Raw genomic sequence first — 12322 nt, 5'->3', positions numbered from 1 at the left:
AAGCTTTTCAGACTGTGCAGTGGAGGCCTTGCTGAAGGAGGAGGAAAGGAGGAGAGATGCCCTGTAACCACAGGAGACCCTCCAGCCCAACATCAGAAAGCAGTAGAAGCAGATAGCTGTGGAGGCCAATGGTAGGGGCTTGGCCCCACGGACTCGATACTGTGCGCAAGAAATTAATAGACCTCACAAGGGTAGTCAACATCAGTGAATGCATCTTCAACTTATCATATCCTACCTGTTGAATCTCCAGCTTCAAACAATAGTACTGTTCAAATAACTACACCCCCACTACTTACCTGACAACAATCTCTACCAATGAGGACTCATACCTGACATTCATATGCTCCAGACACTACTGTAAGCCTCACAGTCACGTTTCACAACTTCCACACTGCCATGTCCTAGGACAGCCGTATCACGTAAACACATTGCACTACACTCACTGACACACTTCCTTTATCTCTTTCAGGACAAAATGGCGCACCAATTGAGGCAGCAGGAGCTAACTGAATGGGAGCAAGCATACCATGTCGTAAGCCCAGGGAGAGAACAGTGATAACCAATATTGAGAAGGCCATTGCTTACGCTGTAGCCAGTGATGGAGCTGAAACCATTGATGATGACGGTATCTTCCTTACCTAATCTTCCTATTCACATCTCACCCCCACTTCAACCCAAACGCTCTCTGATTTTCAACTGCAGATGGCATAAGCATGCACCTCTTACTTCTTCCACCATGCTACAACCTTATCCTCACACCTTTCTTCTTTCAAACAAAAAGTGCAATCTGGCCAGGCAGTGGACGAACAGGAAAAAGACAGTGGCTTTGAAGACAGACTGTAATTTGACTTTGTACCCACAGTCACCAGCTCAGATACTGGCACTATGTGTAATTTAGAGAAGACATTAAAAGCAAGGCCTGTATGTGGTAGGTCATAGGGTATGTGACCTGCAGCCAGAGCAAAGGGCAGGAAATTCACAGGCACCAGCTTGCTGGCGGATGAGATCGCCCACTAGCTCCACTGCAAAGGACACAGATGAGCACTTTGATAGGGCGCGGTGTACAGAAGGATGTTGATGGGTATGCACAGAGGTGCTTGGTGCATTGGGAAGTCTGCCAGAAAACATGTAGTCAGTATCAAGGGGCATGGAGGAGCCTAGCACCAACTTGGCACAGAGCTTTCCAGCATGAAAGTGATGGTTGTTCACACACTCGTAAATCCAACCATGATCCAATGTCCGGTGGCTGACGTGATGGCTTCTATTGCAGCACAAGCAGTGGTCACCTAACATCTATGAGCTGACGTGGAATCTTAGACTGTTCCATTCAAGATCACCTTTCTGCCTGCAAGCTACTGTTGTGGTTATGGATTATAGTGCGCAAAGAGGCTTGCAGTTAGAGCAGTCCAGCAAGTTGTTCTGAGCAGATCAGTAGGATTTCTGATTTACCACCCCGGGAGAGTGGCAGTGACCCCATGGAGCAAGAATCTCCTGTCCTTTCTCAGGAAGACAGCGTTCATCATCCTACCACTGCAGCCTCGCTTGTGGCCTTGTCAGCTAACGACTGCCCGTGCTGAGTTAGTGCAATCCACAGTTGGGCCTTCTAGGTCTGGAGCTGCTCGATGGTCCTCCAAGACCATTTTAAGTCTCCCTGCTGAATCTTCAACCTTCCACCAACCATGTTGCAGTCGCCGGGGTAGCAGGGTGTAGGCTCACTAGGCCAGGCACATGGAAGACAGGCAGTAAGGGAATGTACAAATTGATATTTGTATGTAATATGGCATCATTTCATTTATAAATTTTGTTTGGAATGTTTAGTTTGTGATGGCATTTATTTTTGCATTGTAGCCAAAGGGACACAGTGACAGTCAGTGACTGAGGGGAAGTAAAGCGTGGGACTGTTGATGATTTGGGGATCAGGGTTGTAGTTACTGTTATTGAACTCCAATGCGTTCTTCATGGACAACCGGGACAGAAAGGAGATGTCTAGGATTTCTCCTCCCTTCCACTTCCTCCTCCTCCTCATGCTCCTGCTACTCAGCTATTTTCCATTTGGCTGGTGGTGGCGAGGTGTGAAGTACATAGCAGATCACCACAAAATTCACATCTGCCTTGCCGACTACTGCAGGGCTCCTCCAGAGCTGGTCTGGGCAGCCACGGCACTGTTTCAGCACGCCAATAGTTTCCTCTATCACATATCCATTTGGCACATTGGCTTCCATTAAATGCATGCTGCTCATGTAGGCACAGGTTGCACACCAGAGTCCCCAGCTGTCATGCTGTTGGTGGAGAGCCCTTGTGGCCATGTTGCCACCCTCTGGTTTGCCATGGTGGCTCAAATGCTGCTGGCACAGCAGGCTGGTGCAGAAAGAAGGCATCATGATTGCTACCAGGATACTGGTCATTGAGCTGCAAAATTAGTTGCATATTGTCACACACCAGCTGGATGCTAAGGGAGTGGAATTGTTTTCAGTACTAGTATGGGACAGAGTTGATATGCCAAATCTGTTAAGTAGGCTTCCCTACTTGACCCCTGCACCATGGGGACGTCTGCAAGGTTAGAAAAGCCAATGTGTTTGCTCCCCCTACTCCTCTCTGGCCAGAGATAATGAAACTTAGTCAGTTCACATTGAAATGGAGAGCTTCAGTGATCTCCCATACATAATAATAGATGGCAAACTGCACAATGTTGCAAATATCTCCAGCCTGGAAGGAGGCAGATGCATAGATGTTCATTGCCTCAGTCACCTTCAGACAATGCAGTTCTTGCCTTGCTCTGCTGGTGCAGCTGTGGCTCCAGCATATAGCAAATTTCAGTGAGGATGTCTTAACTGAAGCATAGACATTTCACTTATTGTTTCAGGGGGGACAATTGCTCCCTGAGCACCCTGGCTGGATATGGCCTCCTGCTGAGAACCCCTCCTCTGCCTCTCCCTCCCTCTGCTAGCAACTTGTCCTGCTCTGTGTGATCTCTGTTCATTCTCCAAGTCATTTTATATTCCAAGGGCGTTGTCTGGAAGCAAGCAGTTTATGCAGAAGCGTTGATGTTACCAAAATTCCTTCAGTACTTGCTGCATCACTCCCTGTAGAGTTTTTGCAATTTTAAACAACTATGAAAAATACAAAACACTTGCAGAGTTGATGCAACTGCCAAAAGAAGTCATCCAGCAACTATCCTATAAATAGTTAGTGCTCACTTTAAATAGCACTGCTGGGCAGTCCATCCTGCTGCTGAATGCATGTTTAGCTGTGCGAGGTTAAAAGAAGGTGTTAGCTGAGTGTTGAACTCCAAAATGGCATCGCTGTTGTCAAATCGGCGTTACACGCTGATAGACATCACAATCTTCCTGTTCTCTTTGGTGGCCGTTCACTGCATTCTGTGAATGTCCTCACCAATATGGCTTTTGGTATGAATCGCCCCAAAAGTCTGTGCATGCTCCACGGACACCATTTTAGAGCTCTATGGGCACTCAGAGTATCCAAAAAACAGATGCAAACGATTCCAATTTCTCACCCTTAGACACCAGAGAAGACAGTGTTATGAAGTAGCCAAAGGAGGAACTGTCAAAATATTATTTTGGAGAATGACTGACCTGGCTTTGGGATATGCTGATATCTGGAGAGCCTAATCTCAAGGCAGAAGTTGTATAAACATGCTGAACAATCTGAAGAGGGAGACGCAAAACTCAGCCAAAAGGAATCAATGTCTCTCCTCTCCTCTATGCTTTTGTGATTTGAGCCAAGAGCGTGAGGGACTCATCTCAGCTGGAACCAAACTAGGCAAAAATCCATCCATCCAGCATCTAAACCTCTAACCCATGTCCAATGAGCTCCAGCTTAATAAAAGTCCTCAAGTGTTGCTTAGTAGTGCCAAAGAAAAGTGCAACATTTCTGAGCAACTTGTGATATTACACTTAGCTTCAAGAAAACTGACTTGGAATAGCTGCAAGTGTGCTTCAGGTCAACTTATTCCAGCTTATTTACTCAGAAATTACATGGTAAACAAGAATGAGGAGCATTCTCGTCCTCTTTCTGTTCACTGTTTAACAAGCCGATTGAGCACAACCAATGACTGGCCATGTCTACGTAAACAAAAGACTTTTTTCCCCCCCATTTTCCTTTGGGATGCTGATAACTCCAGTGGCAGGACTTATTACCCATCCTTCTTATCTCTCATTGTGCGACTCTGGAGCCACATGTAGACCAGGTCACTTAGTGCCAGCAGATTCCCTTCCCTGAAGGCCATTATTGAAGCAGTTGATGTGTTTTAGCTACAATCTGGCAGCAATTATTTAATCACTTCCTTTGGCTAACCTGAAGGTTCCCAGATTTATTGCAGCCAATTTTATGACTTGCCATGATGGGATCATGAACCGATGATCTCCTGAGTTGGCGATTCAGTACAATAACCATCAGGCCCATCATACCTTTGGCTGAAAAGCCTTTTAAAAGCACTTTTTCAGCTAAAAATCTCTGCAAGTAACCATGCGACTTATACCAAGTAGAGATAGTTGAGTTGATATTAGATTATGAGAAACCTAGTGAAAGACCAGCCATGTAAGCAATCCTGTAAGACAGGGGACCAGAGACAATCACAGCGACAGATCAACGTCTCCATTTTCAGACAGCCATGCTACAAGAATCACAAGTTGGCAGAGGTGATGGCCTAGTGGTAATGTTGCTGGAGTAATAATCCAGGAACCCAGGCTAATGATGTGGGTTCAAATCCTGCCTGACATCTGGTGGAATTTGAATTCAATTAATAAATTTGGAATATAAAGTTAATCTTAGTAATAGTGACCATAAGTATCATTGGTTGTTGCAAAAACCCATCTGGTTTGTGAATGTCATTCAGGGAAGGAAATCTGCCATCCTTACTCAGTCTGGCCTATATGTGACTCCTGATCCACAGCAATGTGATTCACTCTTAACTGCCTCATTAAATGGCATGGCAAGCAATGCAATTCAATGGCAATTAGGGATGGGTGACAAATGCTGGCCTTGCCAGTGATGCCTACAATTGAATAAATAGAAGAAAATTATATTACTGGCAATGTTACATTTTTAAGCAAGCATGAATGTATGTCACCTTCATATAGCCATTAATGTAATGTTTTGTTAAACCATGAATAAATCATGTTAATACAAATTGTATGGTTTCCCACTGTACTCCTGAATTGTGCACTGGTTTGGAAATGTGCCATTGAAAATAAACAATTACAAATTTTTTAAATAATACACTGCAGTAGAAAAATTATGGGGTCCACTCGGGAGTGAAATGAAAGGTGCCAGCTGATATAAGCAATAATGCAAATGGACTTATTAGGTGATCTTAACTGTTTGGTAAATATGTAAGTATGTTGCTGAGGAGGATTAACTCCAGTCTCTACAGTTTGAGTGCTGTCTTCAGGATGTTCAGCAGCAGCAGAATTATTCTGTGGATTGCCAAAATAAGTTATTTTTAAAGCCATCCTGGTTGTTGACAAATGTTGCAAGCTTTATCCTTGTGCTGAAATGCATCAACAGGCCTTCCATTTATTCCTCTTGTTGGCCCTGTGTTTATTCCTGTTTATTTGCTTGCTCCAAGAGATTACATGGCTGAGTGCAGGCAAGAATTGTCCAGTCATCATGAGAATGGAGCAGCTTGGCCTTTTCCTGCCTATGAGTTTCATACATTTATGTTGTTCCTTGTCAAAAGTGATGAAGACTTGCTCAATTGATTATCATTCGACTACCATGGACATAGCTGAGCAGGGGCAAGTTGACTTTCTGAATGTGAAGTACTTGTTCATTGGATGCAATGAAGAAATACAGTATTATGACTTTTGTCCAAAACTATTGGATGATACACAAGTGTGAGGACAGCTCAGTTACTTAACTTGTCATTTCAGTGAGTGCCATCCACAGTGCTTCTTAGAAATCCTATACAAAAGCAGGCCAGCTGTGTAAAAATCAAAAGTTTTCAAAACTGCTCGAGTTGCTATGATCTTTAGAACTCTATGCACCTTCTTGTGTGGACTATGTTGTTTCCAAATGTGCAAACTGCAGCTTCCTTATTATCCCTTCCACCTTATTACCACCCCTTCTTCCTCACCAGCTTCCTCATTGTATCCAGGACATCTTGAACAGTCTAGGAATTCTTAACAAAGTCATTAGTGAAAAATACAAAAACCATCAGGTCTAAGAGAATGGTCGTGCACCAAGTGTCCAGTTATGGTGCTAAAACGTACTTGTTTTTCTTGAAAACTACGTTGAAGTGCCTCATCAATTCTGTATAGCTTTAGGCAAAGCTATTTTCTCTGCATAAGTTTCAATGGATCATTATGCAGTTTGGTTCATTTGCTTGATAATGGCTAAATCGATCTTGAACGCTCATGTGGCAATTTAAGAATTTAACAAGTTGTTGTGCCTAGGAATCTAATTTAAAAAATGTACATTATTGACCGTCATAATCAGATACACTAACGCAAAGAAACAGTTTTGCAGCCTTCTAAAACTGCCCTTCCTTCAGTGATTCAACAGCTACAGTGCGCCAGTTTCTTATAATGTTTGTGTTCACGCCCCTCAGAATCAAAACATGCTGTGTAAAAAATCCCATGGGCAGAAATTTTTGCTTGGTGGGCAGGCACGCGCCCAACTCGCTCGAGCGTGAAATGACGCCTGTTGACATCAACGTGCAGCCGCATGTTAGTTTAGTTGGCGGGTGCGCACTGGAGCCAGCAGCGTACCCGCCAACAATCAAAAGGCCTGTCAAGGCCTAATTAACGTAAAGTTTTCGCTGCCCATCCAACTTAATGGTTGGCAGGCAGGCGCAAAGGTCAAGTGGCCTTTGCATTTTTTTTGGAAACCTCATCTATGGGCGGGGTCAGGTTTCCGAAAGCAAATAAAAATAAAATAAAAACTTTAATTTTTCATTAATAACATGCCCCGCTCATGTGACAGAGTCACATGAGCGGAGACGTGTTTTATTACATTTTTAACTTTAAAATTTTTTTTATATCTCCTCTTCTCCCTGAGGCGCTGAGCTGGGCGGGCCTTAATTGGCCCACCAGCGTGAAATCGCGGTGCGGTGCAGATCGCGGGCAGCGCTCGGCTTCCTGACCGCCGCCCCCCCTGCCCGGCCCCGCCAAACCTGCCCGCCAAGGGCAAAATTCTGCACTATGTCAAAGTAAGATTAGATTGAGCATTAGGTTTGCCATGATTCACATTCATCTTCACATTATTAAAATTCTTTAGGGTTTTTTAGCTAATTGTTTGTTGTGCTTATCCTTTTTCTGCCCAGTCTTGTTCAGTCCTTTCTTGAGGTAGGTCTATGGTTCCTGCTCAAACTTGCTTAGCCCTTTCCATGGAGACTGCTCTCCTTGCTTCACCTTGCTCAATGTTCCCACAAGTAGCACCACTGAAGAAACAGTGGAAAGCAAATCGAAAACTCACTAAAGAGGGAAAGTTACTGACAGGAAAGCTGGTGGCGGGAGGAATGGAACAGATGAGATTTGATAAAAGGGCAAAAGATTTCATGTGGCAAAGGAACAAAAAAAAAAATAACAAAAAAACCCGGAAAACTCCGAGTAATATTTTAAAAATTTGATTCAGAAAAGTGTAACTGGAACGAAAATATCATGATTTCGGACAATGGTAGACAGAAACAAACATCAAATGCACTTGGCTTTCTTTTTACTTTGTGGACTTCATTTATTTCTTTATTGGTTTCCAACTATTGATGCCAAGCAAACTAATTTATAAATTCCCTCTTGATCTTTCTATACTTTTGGAATTACATTAATTATTTGTCCAACAACGCCAGTTTTCCAGTGAAAAGCAAAGAAAGTTCTGGAACAGCATTCCATAATTCTAGCCTCACTTCTTTGAGCAGTGCTCAGTCAAGCCTTAGCTTGTCTTGATGTCTACTGAATAGTTCAGCACCGCTGATTTTTTTAATGGTCAGCTGAGAGCTTGAAACACACAGGCACGCATCACCATGCTTAAGATTCTCGAAAACTAACAAAGGAGTAATTCACAAAACCAAATTCCTGTTTGCTTAATACGGGAGGGGGGTGGGGAGCACAATCTATCTGTAGGAACACAGTCCAGTTGCCTACCCAGAGATTTTAGGTGCAAGATGCCGAGAACCAAGGTTTTGATAGCATCTCCTAAGCCAGTGACTTCTATCACGTAGAAGAGCAAGAGCAGCAGGCACATGTGAACACTATCACCTGCAAGTTCCTCTTGAGCTCATCGTTCCTTCATCATCACTGCAGCAAAATCCTGTAACTCCCTACCTAACAGCACATGGACTAAAGTCATGCAGGAGGGCAGTTCGTCACCACGATCTCATTGGCAGTTTGGGATGGACAATATATGAAGGCCTTGCCAGCGACACTCACATCCCATGATGAAAAATAAGATAAAAATCTTGATGTATGGGTGAAGCTCAGCTAAAGCCATGCAGTTTACTGGCACCATGAATTGGTAAATGTTTTAGTGCTTGATTAGCTGGGCCATCCGGCTGGCCAAGTGTGAAGAATCTCAGTCCCATTGGCAAACCTGCCTCTTAAGGTCCTACCAATGGGCAAGCACGGCAATATCTCCAGTGCACTGATGTACTCTGAATATTCTTGACTCCAGCATCAGATAATGAGACCTTCTAGGAAGAATGTCAAGTGTGCCATCTTGAAGCCAACTCAACACCAAAGAAATCCCATTTTAGTATTTTTCATTTTGTTTAATATGAACACACCATATAGCATTTTGACCAACCTTGATCATATTCTGAAAAATCTTTCCAATTTTGTTTGGTACCTTTACCCTTCTGATTTCTATACATGTTCAGGGCCAAAAACAACTGTTTTCCTTAATCACAACCTTGTCACGTGTTAAATCTAATTAACACATGGTAACACATTCTCTAAATTTTTCACCTCCTCATTTCACTGCTAAATATTAGATTAAGTATAGTCGCTTCCCATTTAACACGCTCCATCAAGAAGGGATTTGCATTAGCTGTATTCACATAATTCAGCCATTTGAAAGATCTCCTTAAGACTTGGGAACTAGTTTTAAAATAAGCTTTAATGACATACCCTGTTTCCATCATGATTTGTTAATGAAAGCTTTTCACTGATAGTTTATTCGGTGGACTTTGGCCCCCTGAAGTTATGCAATGTGAATATTAGTTGATAAGCATTTGATTGGCTCATACAAAATTCCTTTATTTTAACAGAAGCATTAATCTAATTAAAATAAGTGGTTTAATACCTCAGTCAAAGTAGCCAACAACATAATTCAGTAAGATGCACTATGGGTGGGATTTTCCAGCCTTGTCAAAGGTGGGCATTAGCACAGTGTGATGGAAAAATTTAGACAGCTGTTGAAAGTCAACATCTCTCCAAATTTTCCTGTCCCATCCATGACAGGGGTCAGAAAATCCTGGCCTATATACCCGTACAAGGGTCGGTTAGCTTAGATGGCTAGACAGTGACGCAGAATGATGCTGATGGTGCGGGTTCAATCCGCATACTGGCTGTGGTATTTCATGGAGGCCTTGGCACCTTGCCATGCCCCGAGCTTGCGGAGTGGCACCCCCCAAGCTGTGAGTTGCCAAAAATTGTGTCTCTCGAATGGAAAGAGATGCGTATGGTCCTTTGGGACTGTGATTAGCTGATGATGATACTGTTTCTGTACACTAATACTTGCACTGTTTAATTTCAAGGCCTAGTTTTATTCCACTAAATATTCCATAAGGTTGTTGTACTCCAATTAACAGTTCTGGTATCAGTGTGCATTACTAGTTCCCTTAGACTTTCATGCAGTGATGGAAATGGTTAGAAATGTTACCATTTTGATGCTATTGCCATCTTTTTGTTGTCCAAATGAATAGGGGTTAAAGTATATGTGGTGTAATGTGCATTAAGCTTCATGTGTTTCCCTTACTCCGTTAATCACTGTCATCCCTGCTATTAATTAACATGGATTGATTTATTCAGTCAAACAGTAACTGGCACCATCAGTTGTATGTGCACAGATAATTATAACCTAATTATAATTCAGTACCCTTTAATAATCACCAAAGCATCCAATGTGTGGAGGATGATCCAACATGCAATGGCTGAATTGCCTATTATATGAACTGAAACTGTGCCAACTGTCTTGCATACAAAATAGAGAACGCTTTCCTGTTGAAACCAGAACTACTTATTTTGATGCTTTTGTAGTTTTGTGGAATATTGCCTCATGAAAAGTGGTTCCTTGATGGTATTGCTTATTCAAGTTGCATCAAATTCAACAATCTCTGGAATCTCCTAACTTCATCACTGACTGTGGTGGCAGGCCCAGGCCTATCATGTCGCCAGCTGAGTAATTTTCACAGCCACATAACATCTTGTGGCAGATTTGGGCTTGGCATTGCGTGCTTGTTGAACTGAGCAGGGTTTTTGTGCTTTGTGTTTTTTAAGGTGTGCCACTTAGGCTGGGGAGACACAAAGGTGCTAATGAACACCCTGGACAAATGGCAAGCAATGAAGGACACTCGCCCTCTCTGCTAACAGTAATGGGAGAACCACCAGCACAGAGCCAACCACGATCATTTATAGCAGGTCTGCTAGTATTACTACCAGTTCATGCTCAGCTTCCATTTCCTGTTTGACAGCAAGATCCTACTCATCAGCTGGAGCACCTCTCTCCTCAAGTACTGTTGGGTGAGAGTAAGCTAGGTGTTACTTCAACTTGTTTGGGCCTCATTCTGTTTTGCTTTCAACCTTTTACATGTTGCAATTACAAATGCACTGGCTTAGAGCATTATCCTAAATGCTTCCACTTAATTAACCATTTTATTAACAAATTGGTGAAGATTCTTAGATATATGGTGGTTTGATTTCTGGAAGCACGTTGTAAGTTTCTGATTCTAGGAGTGGAGATTAATCTTATTCTCATCTGTTTGCCACAGACTTTCAGGAACTTATCACATTCCTGAATCCACTCAAAGTATATTTGAGGGCAAATCGAGAGAACATGGTTCTGGAGATGAATGAGGAGCAAGACTTTGAAGAGTGGAGATAAAAACACCTCCGCAAAGCAATGTGGGCAATAATCAGAGCTACTGACTTAGCAAAGCAAATTCCATCTTTAATACATATAATTTGGGGATTTTAGCAACTTCTGCAGCTCCATTCTGTCCATGTTTTTCTATGAAAATGGCAAATCAGTTGCCTTGGCTATCATCTAATAGTCAACTTACCTCTCATTACTGATAGGAGTGATGCTCGTGGTAGCGAATGTTTGCCTCAGAATTGCTACATTGCAAGGAAGAGCCTTTGTATTCTCATCAATGGACATTCTTTCAGATGTAATTTTTTTTTAAGTTACTCTGATCAGAGCACATACATGGGGTATTGGGCATAGCCATATGGATGCTATCGTAAACTCTGTCTTCAGGAGAATGGGATGGGATTAGAGAGCTCGACAAAGTTGCAAATCGTCGTTGCATCATTTGCAAAAGAACAATGTGTGACATGACTGTTACTTGTCTACATGGTATCAGCTTCATCACTGCTACTTCCCAGGTCTTTGACACTGTCTAAGTTATGCTGGAAGCATCATATTTTGTAATTGAAATAGAGAAGAATATATACCTTTTAAGAACTCTTGTCCACCACTAATATGATCAGGAGTTGACATACATTCAGCAACAAATCATGCAGTACGTGAATTGTGTAACTGACCCTGTGTGACTGCCCCAAACTAAATTTCCCCAGTAACGCGTATGAAACCCCAAATATTAAGCATAAACTCAACGTGAACAGAACTGCATAAAGAGCTTGTTCGATTTGAACAAGTGCCAATAATTGACTGAATTTGCATGGGATTCATTAGTTGGGACCATAAGATCCCGGAGTAGACACTGGATCTCATTTTTCTCATTTTGGGTCAGGTGTTCCTGGCCGCTGCCTAAAACGGGCAGTGGCCCCCTTACAGATGTAAATGAGGTGGATCAGGACCCTGACAGACGAGCAGTCCTGACATCAGACCTTCACCACTCAGGATTCTTCAGTGGATGCTATGGTCTTGGCATCTGCCAACTAATATGGGGTTTTATTTAGATTTGGAGGAGCTAATGTGCTTCCTTTCCTGCACAATATTTGTGAGCCGTCCAACTCCACCCCCCCCTCCCCACTCCCTCTGGTTGGGGCTATCCTGTCCCTGTTCAAGAACCTGCCCTTGGGAACTCTGTCATTCATGCAGGCAAAATGTGAAAGCTGTATGTGGAGGCATGACAGTACAAGCAAGCAGCCGGTTGGGACATGTCCATGCTGGCGTATAGTTATGT

At 42.9% G+C, this 12322-nt stretch overlaps 1 protein-coding gene across 5 annotated transcripts in view; it reads left to right on the top strand.

Annotated features, from left to right (window-relative positions):
- The window catches only part of LOC121293593 (platelet-derived growth factor subunit A-like), a 65799-nt gene that overhangs the window by 38403 nt on the left and 15074 nt on the right, over positions 1-12322 (top strand). For 3 of the 5 annotated variants that reach the window (XM_041216675.1, XM_041216676.1, XM_041216674.1), the window contains one exon: positions 10452-10592. The exons of 1 other annotated variant lie outside the window; for it this stretch is intronic. In XM_041216675.1, the coding sequence (XP_041072609.1) occupies positions 10452-10592 (141 nt within the window). Of the gene's footprint in view, positions 1-469; positions 626-10451; positions 10593-12322 lie in introns of all 5 variants that reach the window. One more of the 5 variants, XM_041216678.1, reaches the window with a different exon arrangement.

The sequence above is a fragment of the Carcharodon carcharias genome, chromosome 22, assembly GCF_017639515.1.
Source record: "Carcharodon carcharias isolate sCarCar2 chromosome 22, sCarCar2.pri, whole genome shotgun sequence".
Lineage (NCBI taxonomy): Eukaryota > Metazoa > Chordata > Chondrichthyes > Lamniformes > Lamnidae > Carcharodon > Carcharodon carcharias.
The sequence above is the reverse complement of the archived record's forward strand: the minus strand, read 5'-3'. Positions and strand labels throughout refer to the sequence as shown.